Below are 21183 nucleotides of genomic sequence, written 5' to 3'. Positions count from 1 at the left end.
GGCCGGGCCCGAGGAAGGCGTGTGGACCTTCTCGGCCACCATTGGCTTCAATATGGCTGCCCCCGGGGAACGGCGAGGCTGATGTGAAAGTGTAGACCCTAACCCCGTCATCGCATGGATCGTAGCGCGGAATTCAGAAGATGGAAGGCGCAGTGTCTGAGCAAAGCGGACCTCAGCCGGAAAGGCAGTGTGGACGAGGATGTGGTAGAGCTGGTGCAGCTCCTAAATGGGCGAGAACAGTTTTTCACCACCAGTTCCTGCGCTGGCCGCATCGTCCTCCTAGACGGGGTGAGGACCCTCTGTGCCCTTCCAGCGCCTGCCCTGCGGTGCGCAGCACCAGGAGCCCCGTGCCCGCCCAATGCAACACCCCAGCCCAGCTTGTCTGTGTGTGTTCTTCTGACCGGTGGTCTCGGTTTCCTTATCAACGAAACTGAGAGGGCGGCTTAAACCAATGCTTCTCAGATGTTAATGTCTGTTAATCACTTGGAGATATTTTAAAATACAGATTCTGATTCTGTAGGTCTAATCTGCATTTCTAACAAGCTCCCCCCCGCCCCCCTTCCAGTGATGCTGACACTACTGGCCTGGGAATGAACTTGAGTTGCAAGGGTTAGAGAATTTTATTCTTTTAATACTAAGGGAATTTTATTTTTTTAAGGCTAAGTGAATTTAATGACTTTCCAGCCTGGCGAGGCGGCTGTCTTCTCGTCAACCGCTCTACCAAATCATTGTTAACCACCTGATTGAAGGTCGCCATGGTTAAGGAGTTCACTGCCCCCTAGTGGTTCACTCCGTCATTACCCGAGAAAGTACATCGGCAGTCTGAGATAGTGGTCAGTTCCTCAGGCTTTGGAGTAATACTGCTTAGATTCTAAACCAGTTTGAGGTATTATTGGCTATGTGACTTTATGGAAGTTATCTAAACGTATCCCCTTCTTGTTCCATGAACTAAGGATAATAAAGAGCATCCACTTCATAGGGATTTTATGTAGAGGAAGTGGGATAATTTATTTGAAACCTTTAGCACTGTGCCTGGCATATTAGGTGCACTATGAAAGTTAGCTATGTGTTCATTGTAACATTAGGATTGAATTCAGAGCATGAAAGACAGCACACTCATAAACTCATTCTTTAGCTCCCTCACTGGCAGACAGATCATTTGCTCGTCTCCCAGGTTAGCAGGGCCTGTTCATTCTTATATCGCCTCCATTGCCTCCTGAGCACTGACACTCTTGCTTGGCTTGCTGTCTCTCTCTTCCCCCATTTCTCCTCCCCTATCTTACCTGGATTTATGCAGTGATTGCCTAAGAGGTCACTAAACTACCAGTCTCTCTACCCCAAATCATGTTACACACTGTTAACAGATTCCCCTTGCTAAAGCACAACTCTTCATGTCACTCGTCTATGCTGAAATACTCTAGTATACCTTCCAGTTCTATTTTCCACTGTGACTCTTCATCTTAATCTGTTTACTGAAACTGAACTATTCTCTTTTTCCTCTTATATTTATCTGCTTTTGCCTTTGCTCATGTTTATTTTTCCTGAAATGTTTTCCCCATCTCTGCATATCTGAAACATACCTCCCCAAACTCCCCTTTTCTACCTGAACACATCCATTTGGAAGCAATGACTATTTCTTCTGAACTGCCTTAGGACTTTTTCTGAACCTCTTTTCATTTTATGTATTACCTTATACCTTGTATTTATTTTCATTTTGCCTTATCTCTGGAAGAATTTGGGTCAACTTACAAATAGGCAATACAAAAAGAAAAATAAAAGGTGAGAAAATCTGGATAAAGGGAGTATAGATAAGATGAAGCAGAGGTGGCATTAGTTCTGAAAATATACCACTAGACGGTAAATTTGCTAGAGGTGGGCCACAAATTTGGCTGTAAGTTTTAGAGCAGCCAGCATAAGATCAGAAACATAAGACACTGAGGTCATTCAATGAAAACAAATCAGTTATTAGGACAAGTACAGCTCTTCCCCTTTCCAAAGCCAGAGAGCAAAGTCTCCTGTATAGCCACTGTATAAAAGTTACTTTGTAGAAGTATAGTGACTTAAAAGTGCACATGGTTTCCTACAACCTCCTTCCTTAGGGAAGGATCTGTTTATATCCAAAGTATCTAACAGAACTTGACAAATCAACATTTTTCCAGTTAATAAGCAAAAAATTGTTAAAATATTTTCCTTCTTGAAATTTGAACCTTTCAATCCTAGCTCTTTGGGACTACATATAAAGTCTAATCCAGAGGTCACAAATTTATGCCTATAGTGACTTAGGGATATAGAAAGGTATGAGTAAAAAGTGGTAGGTCCTGTGTGGGATTGGAACAGTGCTTTCTTACAAAAGGAATTTAAAAAAAATTTTTTTTAATGTGCTAATCATATAAAACAGCTAGAATACAATTTAGGGGCTACTAGTGTACAGCCGCTTGTAATAATCCCTTTTCTCTTGGCAAAATCATGACCATGTTTCAGAAAATATTTATTGAGTTCTTTTACCTTAATAAACAAATTACTTTCTATCTCAAATAATTTGGTTTCACTTTTGTTTTACATTTCTTTACCCAAAAGCCTACCGAATTGTTTGCAGTAATACTTAAAATCACCACTTGGGATTATTAATTTAAGAAAGCTTAAAATATGCTATACATTATACTTACTATTTGGTAAATATTATATGATTAAATTAACTTATTTTTTCATTTTAGGGTATAAATGGTTCTGAGGTTCAGAAACAAAACTGTTGCTGGCTACTCGTTACACACAAACCCTGTGTGAAAGATGATGTGGTAAGTTTTTATATATAAATTTAGAAATAAACTTCAAATACATATGAAAAGAATACAAAATTCAAGGTGATTTATGTGCAGAATTATAATGAAAGAATATAAAGCCTAAAGAGAATTCATTACAGTGGGTTTTTTTAGTTGTGGGAGATTATTATCTGTGCTGGATTATTTAGTTTCCTCAATTAAAATGTTTAGATAAGTTCATATAAGTTTGTGTTAGGCATTTACATTACTAGCTCAGGTGCTTAAATGTTGTCTTCAAAGTACTCACTCATTCTCCATCTCCTTTGGGTACTGGTTCTCTCTGTATGTTTGCTTTGCTTTTCTCCTATTCTGCTGCAGATAATCTTTGTGGCAGGAAAGATAGCTGCCTGCAACCCCAGCAGAAAAAGATTTACTTTTTAAGATCCATGTATCATTTCCAAAGGACTCCGAGTCATCCTGCCTGGTTAGGTGCTCTCTCGCTGAGATCAGTTATTTTTGCCAGTAAAATGGAATGCTATCCTTGATCAGACCTAGGCACGTAGTATCTCTGATATTACGATAGTGGGAGTGATGAGTAACAGCATCATGATTGACAGTCCCACCAGAATCAAATGATGTGAAGGAGGGAGGGTGGTGCAGGGAGACTAAGCAAACAGAAGTAACAACTGCCTTGTATAGATTGTAGCTGAGGCATAAGAGTACATGTGTCTCAAACCTCAATCTAACAACCGAAGCATTCAGATAGACCTTCTAGTACCTTCTAGTCTTTATATACCATATTCCTTAATGAAAAATCTGCAATGGAATTAAATAGTAGTTTACATTTTTGAGGTATGTTTGGAAAGAATGACACAAAAGGTTTATGGAAGAATTAAAAATCAGGTCTCTTAAAAGAATAAGCAGATTAATAAGTTTTGGAGAAAGAGGACCAAGAAAGCAGAGTGAAAAGTTACTGTGGAAGGATGCAGGATGAGTCTGAAAGTTCCTTGGAAAAACTGATGTTACATAGGATGAAGGGTCACCCAAGAACAGGATCATGTATTTGTGTCTGATCCTAACATTTTCCATTTATTTAGATTGTAGCCCTAAAGAAGGCGAATGGCGATGCCATTTTGAAATTTGAACCACTTGTTCTTCATGTGCAGTGTCGACAGTTGCAGGATGCACAGATTCTGGTAAAATTTTGTGATTATGCTTGAATTTATAGGTATGGGAGTAGATTTATTTTTAAACTTTAAATTTTCTACCAGAATTAATGCAATGCTAGTTTAATGAACTAGTGTTTTATTTAATTATAGATTTGGGGTTATATCTGTTTCTGCAGTTTGTAGAGCTAAAGTGTTTATCTGATTAACCACATGGTCTGAATTTCACAAATTTATTTTCTTACAGCATTCAGTGGCAATAGATTCTGGTTTCAGGAACTCTGGCATAACACTGGGAAAGAGAGGAAAGACTATGTTGGTAAGATACCTTTTGGCAAAAAGCAATTCTTTAATCATGAAGTAATCGAGATTATTGAATAACCTTCTACTCAAATCTTCTTGCCACTCTCTTGCTCAGAAACCTTCAGTGACTGACTTCTCTGTACAGGGCAAAGTCCAGAGTTGTTAGATTTACATTTGAGGTCTTATTTTACAGTATTCCCCTCCACTTACTTTTAACCTGATTCTTTCTGTCCTCCCCATCCTAAATAGTCAAGGCCCAGTTTAATCAGCACTATGATGTAGTGGAAAGAATCACAGATAGGGGTCTAAAGTCCTCTACACAGATCCATCAGGGACTGAACTTTCTCAGCTATATCAGGGATGCATGGAACTGCTGCCCTGGGGCCACATGTATTGGGCCAGTTCGAATACAGCCATTTGATTACTATCTAAGGTTGCTGTTGTGCTACAATGGCAAAACTGAGTAGTTGTGACAGATATTATATGGCCTGCAAAGTTGAAAATATTTACTGTTTATCCCTTCACAGAAAAAGTCTGCCGACCCCTGGACTAGAAGATCTTTAAGGTTCCTTTTAAGTCCCATAGCCTCTCTGAGTCCTTTCCTGGCCAAGCCAACCCCTAGTGATTTTGCCCTATTCTGATCTCCTGTGGTAGCTACTGTTTGTGTTTACTGATTGACATGGTGTGTGTTGTTTGCTTTTGAACTATTTCAGATTGTCTTCCATTCTAGCTCCTTAGACTTTCCTAATTTCTGTCTATTTTTAATAGCCTATTTCCCCAAAAGAGGTGGCTTACAAAAGAAGACATCTGTAAAGCATAACTAAATAGAAAATCAAAGCTCACAGTACTGATTTACGTTCCCATTTCACTCCCCACTACATCTGGTGGCCCAAGCAAGAACAGAGCCACTCTTTCACCTTTCTCTCCTTTGTCTTCCATATTCAATTAGTGACAAGTCCTGTCACATCTACCTCTGATTTCTCACTCCTGACTCCACCTCTCCAAGCCCTGTGCCACTGCCCCTGCTTAAGCCCTCATCATCTCTCACCTCTGTCTTACAGTGGTCTCCTGACTGGTCTTCCTCCTACCCATCTTCTTCAGTCTCTCCAGCCAATACTGTCAGAATCCCCCTTTTAAAGAATTCAAGGTCTCCTGGTGTTTTCTCAGGGCTTATATCAACTATTTAGCATCTGCCTTATTCATGCTCATGTTCCACCAGCATACCTCCACTCCGGCCAGATGGAATACTATTGGTTGTTTCCTGAATGTATTATGCTTTTCATGTTCCCATAACTATAGACAAGTTATTCCTCTGGCTGGAATGCTCCCCTTCTCCCATTTTACATTTGGTGAAATTACACTTATCCTTTAAAATTCCAACTCAAATGCCACCTCTCCTATAAAACCATGATCTGTTTCAGTTAGTTGTTCCATTTCTACATTTCCATAGCATTTTGTCTGTATGTGCACATGCATGCGTGCACATGTACACATATGTGTTTCTTCTGTCACAGCACCGTGTTGTATTGTGATTCTCTGTTCACTTGTTTGTTTTCTGTTCAGAAGTGTTAGCTCTCTTAAGGGCAGGGACCATGTTATATTCATCCTGTACCTTCATACCTTACATGAGGCCTAGAACATTGCAGATGCTTAGTAAAGGCTCGTTGAGTGAATTTTTTATGCTTTATGATAGTTTTTGTTGTTTCTTAACCTATATGCAGTGTTTGGATTTACTTGGAGCATGTTGACTGTTTCATCAACAGGGTTACTAAGATTGGCAACCCTAAAGCATCGAGAAAGCAGCCACTTTGTGAGGTAGAAAAGTCATGCTCAAGCAGTGCTAAGAGGTCCTTTAGCATCCAGTCCATTTAGATTTTCCCTCGAAGCTTCTGTTGAGGTTTCATTTATTTCTTTTCTTTAAATAGTGTATTAAAGCTTTGTTAGCTTTAGTGAGAGGGAAACTGTTAAGTTCTTTGGATCCCTTGATAATATCTGCTTCTCTGAAAGACAATGTATAAAATGACTTTCTTTACAAATGACTTTATACGATGGGAAAATATATTTTAGTCTCCTTTTGATTCAACTGTATGTAACTAAGTTATATCAAAGCACAAACTTAAATGCTATAATGGAGCTAAGCTATATATAAACACAGCCCTGACTGGGACTTTTCTTCAGTCGTCTTCCGTTTCTCTAGTATGTAAGTCATCATATCTAAATTGTTCCTTGCAGGCTGTCCGGAGCACACATGGCTTAGAAGTTCCATTAAGCCATAAAGGAAAACTGATGGTGACAGAGGAATATATCGACTTCCTGTTAAAGATAGCAAATCAAAAAATGGAGGAAAATAAGAAGAGAATTGAAAGGTATATTAATTAGATATTTCCACGTTAGTCTTACATGCCTAGGTCTTCTTTGAAAATATTAATACACACCATCTTCAGTTTATACTCCCAACTGCGTTTATATTTGTAGCCTTATGACAAGTAATTAAGATGATAAAAGTAATCGCTGAGAGTAGGCCAGACTGCAGTGGGTACTAAGTGGAGCCTCAAGGGCAGGAAGCCCCATGGAGGACAGTGGCACATGTGACTGCCAGCAACAGGCAGAAAGGAGAGACAGTCACTCAGATAAGAGAGCCCAGCAGCCACAGGGACCATAACTGATGCAGCAGAAGGCAGCCAGGAAAGAGGTGTACTCTGCCCCCGGATGTGACCTTCTCAGAATTACCTAGAATCTCCTTTTGAGGAGAACAGCCTGATTACTTTTAGTCTGATAATTATTTCATATCTCTGGCTAGTTTAGAACCCAGCTCTTGTCACGAATTAAATTTGAATTTCCATAATTGTCCCAGTCAGAATAATTATGGCTATCAGTTCACATCTTTATATTTCTCTTGTTCTTAAACTTCACTTCCTGGTAGATTAATTTTACGTAACTTTCTTTTCCCACTTTTTCCTAAGAATAGAATTTTTGATACAAAGAAGTGACTGTTATTCTGCCTTTCATATATGAAGATAAATGCCACTGACCTACCATCAGTAAGATGTGTATTTCTGAGTTATTTAAGGAGTGTTGGTTATCTTGTTGTCATTTGTAATTTCCTTTTTGCTTTCTCCCCACACCTTTGGTCACTTCGCAACTAGTCATTCACTGCCTAAATAACTCCTGTGTCATCTCTCCCCTCCTCCCTGCCACGTTCCTCATTCAGAACCATTGCAATAACCTTATTAGCTAATCTCATAGTAGAATGCTTCCAGTGTGTCTCTCTGCTAAGCCATTCTCCATATCGCCTTCAGAATCCTGTCTGTAAAATGAAAAGGAATACTTTTGCTTAACTTGCCTGCTTAAAATTCTTTAATACCTAGAACTTTTTATGAAGCAGCTAAGGCCAGAAGTGCCAATGGTAGCAGTGTGACATGGTGGAAAGAGGTAGAAATGGGCTCCAGAGGCAGAACTGAGTTCATATCCAGCTTCCACTACAACTTACTCAACTCTCTTGGCTTCATTTTTCTTGTATCTACTTATCCTAAAGAACAGTTTTAGTATACGTTAGACAGCACATGTATAATGACAGGCCCTGTCCATGTCATGTCATGGAGTCTTAGGATAGGCTAGCCTTTCTCCTTCTTCATTGACTCATACAGAGAATAAACCTATAAACACATCAGTACCACCATCCAGGCTTTCTCAACCAGGGCTCCTTATTTGAACCACAGAATTAACAAAATTATTCAAGTGACTATATCTCAGTTCTCCCAACAGTGGTATATAACTTGTACTAGTCTAGATACATTGGAGAAAAGTTAATTCATGACATAAGATGGAGGTCTGCCGGCATTAGGGCTTAATTTTTTAGTGGAAGCCTGGCTGAAAACAGCTGAGAGCGTACCTGGCCACAGGTGCTTTGAGGAAACATTCTGAGTAAAGTGATGATTTCAAGTAAGCAACTGAAGGTACCTAGCCACTCCACCAGACTACAGAGTTTGAGCGGTATGTAGATACTTATTGGTACTGTTCCAAAAGTTGACTACATTTGTTAGATAGTATTCTGGTGAGCCTGTATGAGAAGATGTAGGAGGTAGCAAATCAGTTTCTCTGTTTCCTTACTTGAATTTCAACAAGATTATAAATATGGCCCAAGATCCACTAACTATACACCTGAAGTTCATTGAGCCACGTTCACCAACTATGAAATCAAATTATGCTTTAAATCCGTTGACTCAAAAATACATTTTGAGATTACAGTGTGCATGCTGCTGTCAAGAGAGTTACGCTCATCATATAAAATCAGTGAAAAATTAAAGAAGGGTAAAAAGTGTCTTAAGATGCTGATTAGAAGATTACATGTGAATTCAGAAAGGGTGAATAAATTAGGGAGCCCCTTTGGGAACAGCTGTATATTCAACCAAATGCAGAGAAAGAGTTACTCTTCTGATGTGGAAAAGAGAAAAATAAACCCTGGAGGTGATGAGTTCTGCAATCAGACATTGAGTACTAAAATTGGTTTCTCACAGGAGCAAAGTTTCACAATTCAAACAGCTATAATAAGAGAATTTTTAAAAGTTAAAATCCTAATGAGTAACATTCCAGCAACAAGAAATATTCTTGAAATATGAAACTCAAAAGGTAAAATAATTTTAATAGAAAAAAAATCTCTCTTTTGTAAAAAACAATTCCCAAGCCCACTTCTTAGTGGGAAGAGTAAGATAATTTCATACATAATGATTTCCAGGTGAAAATTATGAAGTTTGGAGATCTACTTACCAATTACAAGAGGAGGGCTATCTTTGTAGCTGTTAATAAGAGATCAGGACTGACCTGGGTTGGTTGAAATTAGCCATGTTCTCACCAACTGTGTGTAATAAGAAAATAAATGTTAAATAAAATGTAGAGTAAACAGAAATAGAGTTACAGATGTAGAAAACAATCTTACAGTTACCAGGGCAGAAAAGGGGTGGGGGGACAAATTGGGAGATTGGGATTGACATATAAACACTATAGTGTATAAAACAGATAACTAATAAGGACCTATTGTATAGTACAGGGAACCCCACTCAACACTATGTGATGACCTATGTGGGAAAAAGAGTCTAAAGAAGAGTGGATAGATATATATAACTGATTCACTGTGCTGTGCAGCAGAAAGTAACACAACATTATAAAACAACTATACTCCAATTTTTTAAAAGAGTCATCTTAAAACAATTTTTTTTAAGTGTAGAATAAAAGGGCCTAGTATATTAGCATGTAATAGTGATAAAAATAAAGCAAATTAGACTGAAAAAGTAAATGAATATTTCCAATGGTTGGTCTTTTGTGGTAAAATAAACATAACTAAAATCTATAATTTTAACCATTATACAGCTCATTGGCATTAGCATTCACATTGCTATGCAACCACCACCATCACTGCTATTTATCTCCAGACCCTTTTCATTATCCCAAACTGAAACTCTGTGCCCATTAAACAATAATTCTCCACTCCTCAATCTCCCAGCCCCGTGGTAACCACTCTTCTCTTTTCTGTCTCTATGATTTTGACTATTCCAGGTACCTCATACAAGTGGAACCATACACTTGTCCTTTTGTTTTTGGCTTATTTCACTTAGCATAATGTTATCAAGTTTTTTCCATGTTGTAGTGTGATCAGACATTTACTTATTTTTTTTTTTGTGGGCTTTTTTTTTAATTTTTATTTTATATTGGACTATAGTTGATTTACAATCTTGTGTTAGTTTCAGGTGTAAAGCAAAGTGATTTAGTTAGGCATGTACATGTATCTATTCTTTTTCAAATTCTTTTCCCATTTAGGTTATTACAGAATATTGAGCAGAGTTCCCTGTGCTGTACAGTAGGTCCCTGTTGGTTCTCTATTATAAATATAGTAGTGTGTATAAGTCAGTCTCAGACTCCCAATTTATCCCTCCTCCCACTTTTCCCCTTTGGTAACCATAGTTTGTTTTCTAAGTCTGTGAGTCTGTTTCTGTTTTGTAAATAAGTTCATTTGTATCATTTCTTTTAGATTCCACACATAAGAAATATCATATGATATTTGTCTTTCTCTGTCTGACTTACTTCACATAGTATAATAATCTCCAGGTCCATCCATGTTGCTACAAATGGCATTATTTCATTCTTTTTATGGCTGAATAATATTCCATTGTATATATGTACCACATCTTCTTTATCCATTCATTTGTCAATGGACATTTAGGTTGCTTCATCCTGGCTGTTGTAGACAGCACTGCAATGAATATTGGGGTGCATGTATCCTTTCCAACCACGGTTTTCTCCCAGTAGATGCCCAGGAGTGGGATTGCTAGATCATATGGTAGCTCTATTTTTAGTTTTTTAAGGAACCTCCATACTGTTCTCCATAGTGGCTCTATCAGTTTACATTCCCACCAACAGTGTAGGAGGGTTCCCTTTCTCCACAACCTCTCCAGCATTTATTGTTTGTAGACTTTTTGATGATGCCCATTCTGACTGGTGTGAGGTGATATGTCGTAGTTTTATATTGAGCCATGTGAGCTGTTTGTAAATTTTGGAGATGAATCCCTTGTTAGTTGCATTGTTTGCAAATATCTTCTCACATTCTGTGGGTTATCTTTTCATTTTGTTTATGGTTTCCTTTGCTGTGCAAAAGCTTTTGAGTTTAGTTAGGCCCCATTTGTTTGCTTTTTTTTTTTTTTTTTTTTTTTGCTGTATGCAGGCTTTCTTTAGTTGCAGTGAGCGGGGGCTACTCTTTGTTGTGATGCGCAGGCTCCTCATTGCCGTGGGTTCTCTTGTTGCGGAGCACAAGCTCTAGGCTCGTGGACGTCAATAGTTGCAGCACATGGGCTCAATAGTTGTGGCTCATGGGCTCTAAAGCACAGGCTCAATAGTTGTGGCGCACAGGCTTAGTTGCTCCGCGGCATGTGGGATCTTCCTGGACCAGGGATCGAACCCGTGTCCCCTGCATTGGCAGGTGGATTCTTAACCACTGCACGCCACCTAGGAAGCCCTGTTTACTTTTGTTTTTATTTCCATTACTCTAGGAGACGGATTGAAAAAGATATCTCTGTGATTTATGTCAGAGTGTTCTGCCTTTGTTTTCCTCTAAGAGGAAACATCTGGTCTTATATTTAGGTCTTTAATCCATTTTGAGTTTATTTTTGTGTATGGTGTTAGAGAATGTTCTAATTTCATTTTTTTTACATGTAGCTGTCCAGTTTTCCCAGTACCATTTATTGAAGGGACTGTCTTTTCTCCAGTGTATAGTCTTGTCTCCTTTGCATAAGTTTCCTTCTTTTTAAGGCTGAATAATAGTCCATTGTATTTTAACATATATTGTTTATCCATTCGTTCACGAATGGAGTTTCTTCTACCTTTTAGCTATTGTGAAAATGATGCTATGAACATGGGCATACAAATATCTGTTTGAGTCTCTGCTTTCAGTTATTTTGGGTATATATCCAGAATTGGAATTGCTAGATGATATGGTAATTTATGTTTAATTTTTTTAAGAACCTCCATACTGTTTTCCATAGGAACTGCACCATTTTACATTCCCACCAGCAGTACACAGGGGTTTCCTTCCCCCAACATCCTTGCCAACCCTTGTTGTCTTTTGATTTTTTGATAATTGCCATCCTAACAGGTGTGAAGTGATACCTCGTGGTTTTGATTTGCATTTCCCTGATGATTAGTGACATTGAGCCTTTTCTCATATGCCTGTTGGTAAGAATTTCGGTTACATCACTTTGCTGCTTTCCTTCTTGTTTGTGGTGCCTTTTTTTAGCTTCCTTCTGGATTTATCTTGTTATTCTATCTCTTGGTTAAATGCTATTGTTCTCCAGGATTCCTTCCCTGGCCCCTTTGCTTCAGCTACTTCCCCAGATACTGGTAGATCTTCCAAATCCCTCCCTAGTCCTAGGCTCATATATCCAATAACCTATTGAATATATCTCACCAAAATATCCCATCAGCCTTCTCTTAATATCTTTCTTATCTTAAGCTCAACCTCATTTACCCATTTCCTTGGTTCAGATTATTACCATTTACCAGCATTATTACAGTTTATGCCTCAGTGAAAACAGAAATGTGAACCATATTGAATTACAATTATTTAATTGCATGTATGTCTTTTTACCCCAGTACAACATGGTCACATTGTATATAGGACTGACTTTCTCCTCCCACCAACCAAACACATACGCATACATACACACACTTTAAATATCTCTTATCCTAAAACCTTATAGAGTGCCTGGCTCACAGTAGAAACCAGTAAATGTTTATTGAGTTAATCATAAACAATAAAGGAAGTTAAAACTTAACACATTATATTGAGTTCACCAAAGGCAAAGACCGTTTCCTATTATTTTCTGAGTGTCTGACAGGATAATAGTGGTCAATAAATGTTTGCTGAATTTAGCTGACAGACTTTTTCTATCAATAGTGCTACTTTTATGGCTTCAAAGCCTTAGGGTGATTATTCTGGAAGACATAAGATGGCTTACTGATGGAGCAGGAGTAGGCTCTTGCTACACAGTCCAGGCAAGAAGTAACAGAACCCTGAGTAACAAAATGAATGGGAGTGATACTGCAGAACATAACCCCAGCGCGGCAACAGATAGAAACGGAGGTAGAAGGGAAGGAGTCGTCATCTTATTTTTTCAAATGGAACTAAAGCTGTAAATAAATAACACACATTTCCCTACATACTTAAGATCAGAGATGTAAATAATGTATAGTGAAAACACGTATTTTTGATAATTCCTCCTTGGATAGCCCCTCCCCTCAATTGTTCCTCTCATAATTCTTTTCCCTTTACCTAGCCAGCTTCCATTCATCCTTGCAGTTCAGCCCAGGCATTGAGTTTTTTTCCAAGGAAGAGTTCATGATCCTTCTTGGGGCAAAGTGACCCCAGTGCCCCAGTGTGCTCCTTCTTTATCTTAGCTTTTTCATGGCATGTGAATGCATCTTTACAGCTCGGCAGCTCCCATGAAGCCCTGAGCTCCCTGAGGGCACAGACCACATCTCTATTTCTAGCACCTGGCACAGGCCCTGTCACATACGTGTTTTTTAATAAAAATGCTAGAGCTTAAAATCAGTTAAAAATCCAAATACATGATATATGAGAATAGCCTTCTTTTGTTATTTGTGAATAATGGGAGCTTTTTATTGCACATGGTCGTCTAACTGATCCAAGAAATAAGAATTCATTTTTCCAGGGCTGGTCCAAAAAGCTCTCTCATGAAGAGAACTATATACAGGTTGTCCTGTGTCATGATAATCTTGGCTGCAGAGGTAGAAAAACTGAAGACAATTTGATTTTCTTTTTTGGGAGGTAAGGGGGACAGTTGCCTGAGCATACATTTCTTTTTATACTCCAAGCTCTTTTTGTTGCCTTTGAAAGCTGAGAAAATTACACTTTGAGAATTGGGCTTTAGAGTGCTGTGTAAAGGGTCGTATCATGAGAAGAGAATGTGTAATTGGAAAACAAATTTCTGTGTAAAATAGTTTCCCAAAGGACATTTTAAAAGTTTCCTTAACAAAGGAAAACAAAAAACTAGCTGAAGTTTTATTCTTGACTTTCAACATGGAAAGGTCTTTATTCCATTTGCCAGTAGTTTTTTGGTACCCCAAGGATATAGCTTTGAATTCTTAGGTTGTTTAATGGAAGATTAAAGTAAGGCACCTGTTCCTCTTTAATTACCTTTTTAATGTGATTGACAAGGTATTTCTCACAGCAGTTAGTTTTCTGTGATCATAAAAGAGGAATTTAGTCTTATCTTTAATTTTCTAGGAATGCAGTAGAATCCAGAGAAAAGACTTGGTTACCTAAGTTTAAAGAGCAGGATTGGGTATAGAATGATAGAAGATAAAGTGTCACCCTTACTATCAGATAAGGGTAATTCATACCCTTTTATATCATGCTTGGGTTTGTTTTAGATAAAATGATTCACTCTACAGGGTCATTTTTTAAATCCATTCTAAATAGGCAGTGTGGAAGATGAGACGAAAACCAGCCATTGAAGTCACCTAGGATGATGGCAAGGCCTGGAGACAAAGACCAAGCCAAGTATAGAAGTTTGCATGAATGTAAAGGACTGAACAGAATATTGGTACAATAGATACCCTGATGGGCAGATGGAGGAGTTTAGTCTGGCAAAGTGTTGGTGAGGCAGGTGAATTCTGACCTTATTGCTCAACTCTGAGGTAGGCAGGATATGGAAAAAATAAAGTCTTCACCTGAGAGGAATGCAGGGCAGTGGTGTCTTTGTGGGGAACCACGTTTCAGTTAAGTAAGGATATTAGGAATGCATTAAATAAAATGTTGTGACCATGTTACAGGATCTAAAAAATTAAATGTCAGTTAATATTTTTCAAAGCCTTTTTCTGTAACTCTTAAAATACTGTTTTCCCTTTTACTGTACCTCCCTCTTTGAGATTGATTTATTCATTTTAGAAATATCAATTAGCCCTTATTATCTGCCAGGCATGGTGCTGGATATCAATGTGCATAGTGATGAGTATGTAAGTGCTTAAAAAATGGATAGGATATTAGTAATCATGTTAGGTATAGATTAGCATTGTGTGGAGTATTTGGGAAGAGTTGATTATCTTTTTTTTAGGGCAGTTTTAAAACTTTTGCAAGTAAAACAGCCTGTTCATTGAATTAAAGAAAGAAGAAAATTAGTCTAAATAGCAGTCTATTCTGTAGATGTCAAAAATTTCCTGTCATAGTCTCCCATTATAATAGGATATTAAAGCATTTGATGAGATCCCTGCAATTGCAAAGGAGTTTGCAACTTTTAGATCATTTTATTTGGGACCTAAGATAATACATCCATATTTACCTTTTCTTGTTCAGTAGTTATTTATTCACTTATTTGGCATATGTTGTACTGTATGTACTCCATGCTAAGAATATAACGGTAGACAAGACAGACAGAATACTTGGTCTCATGGAATTTATATTCCGTAAAAAATGTTGTTTTTGAGAACTTACTTGGTGCCGGGCACTGTGCTAGGTACTTACATACATATGCTTCTGACAGCCCCGCTAGGTACAAGATAATAGCTAGTTTTATAAGTGAGGAAATTGAGACTCGGTGAGGTTGGAATTAGCCAAACTCAGCTTTCCCAGTGGAACACTGGTATGAAGCACACACAGCGCACCAAGCCACCCCGCTGCTTTCCAGCATGTGCTGGAGACTAACACAAAAACTCCAGCAGACAAATGAGTAAAGGAAAAGAATAATTTATATTAAAAAAATTAAAACAGCTAATAAAAAACGTTCAATTTCACTTCCAAACAAAGAAATGAAAATTTAAATAATGAGAGAATATTATCACCTATCAAAGTGAAGTGTGTTTTTTGATGTAATATTCACTGTATGAGTGAAGTGGTCTCTCAAGTTCTGCTATTAGAAGCATATTTTTTGAATGTGCATTCTGGAAAACAGGTAGTGTTTATCAAGAGCCTTAAATTTTTATACCCTTTAATCGTGTAGTTATATTTCTTGGTATCTATCCTAAATAGCTAGAAACTCAGATCACATTACTCCAAAACATTTATCATGTTGTTTGTATTGGGAAAATTTGAAACTAAATTAAGCCCAATCTAAGTGGCATAATGTTATACTACCATTAAAAAGTATTATTTTGTAGTTCATTTAGTGATATGGAAAGTGTTTTCAATAAATATTAAATTTGAAAAAACAAATGTAAAACTTCATATGTAATATCACAATTGTATAAAAGACAGTAGGTATATGTATACATGTACAGATGTATTAATTCAGAATACACTAGTAAACTGGAAAGAATAAAAATATTAGAGTGGTTATTTTTAGGTAGTTTTGTAGAGGTGATCTGTATTTGTGGCTTCATATGTTTTGCAAATTCTCTAAAATGATCCTCTATCACATTTATGTTTTTTTTTTAAAGAAAAATATTTCTGTCTTTTTTTTTAAATCTCTGACTCCTACATTTGGAATAGAAATTAAGGTAAGTTAGAGGTTGTCAAAAGAGGTGATTCCAATCCAGTTTTTAGGACTATTCTTAAAGAACTGAAAACACATTTCTTTTTCTTAAGTAACTAATCATAAAAGCAAGAAGCACATTATTTCTGTGATTTATTTTATATCTTAAGGTTAATATGAGACAGATTTATGTAATTTCCTTAGGTATATTTCAGTCATTTTGTTTCAGAACTCACAAATGTAACAGCAGTACTTTATATCTTTACAGGTTTTACAGCTGCCTACAACATGCTTTGGAAAAAGAAACTATTTCTACAACCTCACATCCCAAAGGGAAAACCAAAGAGAAAAATAACTCATCATATACTCGTAAGAAAAAAAGAAACTCAGAAAAAGCATGTGGCAAATGTATTACGGAAGAAAATGATAAAGAACTTGAAACTGATGATCGGGATGACCCAGGAGTCAGCGTTACTATCTTCCCTGAAGGTTACTGAGATTTGCTTCCCACGTGTCTTAGTAGAATAATGTTTCTAGTATATATTACAAAGCTGCTCTTTATAAGAGTATTTTAGTGTGTTGAGTGTATCAGCCTTTCAGAAAAGCAAGATTTAATTTTTCTCTATATTTTAGAGAAACCCCTAGCTTTTAAAAATAGCTGTGTATAATATCAGTATTTGCTCTTAGATACCACCTTTTTTAGTCGCATAGTCATTGCAAAAATAAAATTATGATTTTTAATGCCTCTCTCTAAGTTTCAGTTTCTACTTCATAAAACAGGAGAACTATAATACCCTTTCAAGAGAACCTTAACATTAGGATTATTTGAGTAAAAATCACAACAACATCTTACTTATTTTTAACTTTGAAATCTCCAGCCTTCAAGGGGGTCACTTTGCTGCTTGTTGCCATGGAGTCCAAGGACAAGTTTTTTCCTCTTTAGACATTATGGATGAAACAACGGACATCCTTTTTGTTTAGCACAAAATATTATATTTGAACCCTCTTTACTCATTATTTCTCACAAACCAGAGCTTGCCACTGGCACAGCCTTGAAACAGGTTGGCATAGTTTTTCACTACGTCTGGTCAGAAGGAGACACGGGGATCTCAATAGAAAAAATGTGCTGTGAAAAACTGCAAAGAATCAGAAGCCTTGGGTTTGACTGCTACAGAGAAGTTGGAGGTCCTTAAGCGAATAACTTCATTTCCTCTTCTGCATAATAGTAATTCTAATCCCTCCCATATTTACACCAGAGGAGTGTGGACAGGATCAAGTTAAATAAAAATGTGAAAGCACTTAATAGACCTTTTTGCATATATGTTACTATTTACTTTGTGATTTATTTTCACTATAAATTGAAGATATTTCACAATGTATTTTTAGAATATCAAATCATAGAAAGCATACATTTAAAAAGAAATTTCTAGTTAGTCATAGAACTAATAAATTGAAAGACAAAAACACCAGAATGTCAAGTAAGAAAAATTATATGAAGTGGTCAACATTGAGTTGTGATTTTGGCATTTCCTAATATTTTTACAGTTTGTCTAAGTCTTTATATAAATTATTTTTAGAATTGCATCCCAGATGCTTGTCTTCTGACAGGCACCATTTTGTATTCTCATTTTTAAAGTCAATTGACTTCACAGCTATCTGTTGCCCTCTAAACAAGTTTATCAGGGATGGGGTCCAGGAAGCTCCAAAATTACTGTGAGATTTTTCTTTATTCTTTTTTTCTTTCTTTTTAAAAATTATTATTTTAAAATTTTATTGCAGTATAGTTGATTTACAGTGTTGTGTTAATTTCTGCTGTATAGCAAAGCGATTCAGTTATATGTATGTATATATTCTTTTTCATATTCTTTTCCATCATGGTTTATCACAGGATATTGAATACAGGTCCTTGTGCTATACAATAAGACCTTATTTATCCATTCTATATATCATAGTTTGCCTCTGCTAATCCCAAACTCCCAGTCCCTCCCTCCTCCACCCCCCTCCCCTTGACAGCCACAAGTCTGTTCTCTATGTCTGAGAGCCTTTGTTTCATAGAAAAGTTCATTTGTGTGTTATATTTTAGATTCCACATATAAGTGATATCATATGGTATTTGTCTTTGTGTTTCTGACTTCACTTGGTATGATAATCTCTAGGTCCATCCATGTTGCTGCAAATGGCATTATTGCATTCTTTTTTATGGCTAATATTCATTGTGTATATGTACCATATCTTCTTTATCCATTCATCTGTCGATGGACATTAGGTTGTTTCCATGTCTTGGCTACTATAAATAGTGTTGTTATGAACATAGGGGTGCATGTATCTTTTCGAATTATAGTTTTGTCTGGGTATATGCCCAGGTTTACTCCTTTTTTCTATCATAGCTCTGAACTCTCTCTTTGGCCTTTAAAGTAAGATACTAATATTTCCCTTAGTCATTTTGAGTCCTCAATCTCTTTGCCATCCTGAAGCATTTGGCCCTGTTAACATTCTCACCCCTGAATCCGCTCTTTTATCAGCATCCTGAATGCTTTCTTCTCAATCATTTCTCTGTTTATGGTGAATACTTCTCAATTCTTTTTTTCTCCAGCTCTTTAATATTTTTCAACATTTATTGCACCTTAGAATCATATTTAGAACATTGAAAAAATGCAGAAAAGACCTGAGAATCTCTAGAGATAAGCACATGTATTTTTTCTTTTAAGCTCCCAAATTGTTCTTTACTTGGAAACCAAAGGGTAATGATGCTGGAGGCATTCCAAAGGTTCTGTCTTTGGCCTTCATCTTGCATTCCCGTCTGCACCCCAGTAACTCGTCCATCCCAGTAGCCTTAACCTCTTGAGACAATGACTCCCATCTCTCCTGTCCTGGTCTGTCTCCTATGCTCTAACTGCTGGGCCTCCCCAGTAGAGCTGTTACTTTTCAAAAGTTTTCTCTTGTTTGACTGTTTCCTGGTTCTTTGGCTGGAGAAAGCAGACTTTTGTTGGGGCTTTTTTTTTTTTTTTGTCTGAGCCCATTGGCATTTCCGGGTTGCTGGCTTTTTCAATGCCCAGTCTGGGATATAAAAAGAAAATCCAGGGAACTTGTTCACAACTATGTTGTTCTTTAGGTCCCCAAATCCCTAGCTCGTCTACCTTCCCTTTGTCATCTCTCAGAGTCTTCTTATGTTTGTTTTATATATAGTGTTCAGAGTTTCTATTTTTTATTTTTATTTTTTGGCCATGCTGCACAGCTTGTGGGATTTTAGTTCCCCGACCAGGGACTGAATCCGGGCCCCAGCAGTGAAAGTGCCGAGTCCTAACCACTGGACCGCCAGGGAATTCCCTATCCAGAGTTTTTACTTGCACTTAGTGGAAGGAATAGGAAAAAGTATATCTATTCCATCTTCCAGAATCAGAAGTCTAGTGTATTTTTTAAATTAATGATACTATCACATCATGGGGTATTGTTGAGGATACCTTTGGAACCCATCCAGATGGCCACAGCTCCCTCTACTTAGTGCCGTGCCCCACCTCCCAGTTTGTATGCTTTGCTGCTTTTGCTTTAGGCTGCTGGAGCCTCTTCATTCTAAAATAGAGGAGAAAAAGCCTGGAAGTCTGTTTCCTGTCCTCTACGCTCTACCCCCACCACACACACACTCACTGTCTCACAGCCAATAATGACAAGTGCAGGGCTTCAAGAGACAATTCTGTTGCCCAGAAATGGGATAAACTTGCATGTGCAATTGCCATTTAAGCTCCCAGCAGCATCAGGCTGAGGCTGGGACTTCACCTGAATCCTATCCTGTTTTTCCCACTCCCTTCTCTGTTTCTCCCGGGAGCTCCTGCTTAATAAATCACTTGCACTAGAATGGTGTCTTCTACCAGAACCTGACCTAAGACAGGTACTGAGATTATTTTGGCTGTACTTTAGAAAGTGATGGCATACATTTATTATAAAGAGCTGATGTTTTAATGTGTTACACATTACATCATTAGTAGTGACTTAAACTTATGATGCGAATAAATTTTTATATTAAATACAGAGTTTTAAAAATTCTTTTGGGGGAAGTATCTAGCCAACAGTATTTGAGGATCACTTCCATAATATATACTGTTATAAGAACTTAGAGGCAAGAATGATTGATTCTAGGCAAAGGAGTACTACCATCCCAATTCAAGGGGATACCGTTTCGTTTAGGTTTTAAAGGCCAAGAAACAAGTTCACTTGACGGAAAAATCCAAGAAAAACTGTAGACAGAAGGAATGTGTAATATAATTGAGGTACCAAAGGACATGATATATTCAGTGATGGTGAATATTCCATGAAAGCTAAAATACAATATGTGCTATGAAATGAGTCAAGCTGGTTGAAGCGCAACTGTGAAGGGCCTTGTGGTCCAGCATGAAGGTAGACTGGTGTTTCCTAAACAGGGCTGTGCACCAGAACTCCCCAGGCTGGGACTGGGCATGCCAGGCTGCTTTCTAAACACTGAGTCCCAGGCCCTACTCTAGACCTTGCAAGCAAGAATCTTCGATCTGGAGTCTGGGAATCTTTTTTTTTTTTTTCCTTTCTCTCTGGGAATCTTTATTTTTTAAACAACTTATCGAAGTGGTTCTGATAAAATCAATCCAGCACTTTTAGAATCCACTGGTAACAGACTTAATCCTGAAGGCACTGGAGAGAAAGATTTTTTAACGGAAAAGGAAAAAGTAACATCCAGTATTTTAATTAGTTGTCACTGTCCTTATCGTTAGGTCTCAGGCAGCTGCCATGAGGAATGGCCACATGTACAGCCATGTAAGTTGAACTCTGTACAACTCCAGGAGGAGGAGACATTCCCCATAGATGACAACGTGAATGGCACTCCTTGATGTTGTGCAGTGCACATTCTTATATACTAACATGTACAGCAGTCCTGCCAGGAGAGAATTTGGGGAGGAAAATATCTTAATCTCAAAATATCTGGAACATTTCTTCTAATTTAATGAGCAGAAT

General features: G+C 37.6%; 1 protein-coding gene across 1 annotated transcript; it reads left to right on the top strand.

Moving 5' to 3' along the window:
* The first annotated feature begins 24 nt into the window (after positions 1 to 24).
* On the top strand, positions 25 to 17050 carry TYW3 (tRNA-yW synthesizing protein 3 homolog). Its single transcript, XM_057716053.1, has 6 exons — positions 25 to 288; positions 2715 to 2795; positions 3857 to 3955; positions 4173 to 4244; positions 6461 to 6594; positions 16472 to 17050. The coding sequence occupies exons 1-6, from the start codon at positions 115 to 117 to the stop codon at positions 16698 to 16700; spliced, it is 789 nt and encodes a 262-aa protein (XP_057572036.1). The 5' UTR covers positions 25 to 114; the 3' UTR covers positions 16701 to 17050.
* The last annotated feature ends 4133 nt before the right edge of the window (positions 17051 to 21183 follow it).

Source organism: Hippopotamus amphibius, chromosome 1, assembly GCF_030028045.1.
Source record: "Hippopotamus amphibius kiboko isolate mHipAmp2 chromosome 1, mHipAmp2.hap2, whole genome shotgun sequence".
Lineage (NCBI taxonomy): Eukaryota > Metazoa > Chordata > Mammalia > Artiodactyla > Hippopotamidae > Hippopotamus > Hippopotamus amphibius.
This window is presented reverse-complemented; position numbering and strand designations above follow the sequence as displayed.

Bases quoted from the DNA above. Each gene is read 5' to 3' on its own strand.
- TYW3 (XM_057716053.1), top strand. From the start codon at position 115: ATGGATCGTAGCGCGGAATTCAGAAGATGGAAGGCGCAGTGTCTGAGC. The intron at 289-2,714 runs GTGAGGACCCTC...TTTTCATTTTAG, and splicing joins GCATCGTCCTCCTAGACGGG to GGTATAAATGGTTCTGAGGT. The intron at 2,796-3,856 runs GTAAGTTTTTAT...CCATTTATTTAG, and splicing joins CCTGTGTGAAAGATGATGTG to ATTGTAGCCCTAAAGAAGGC.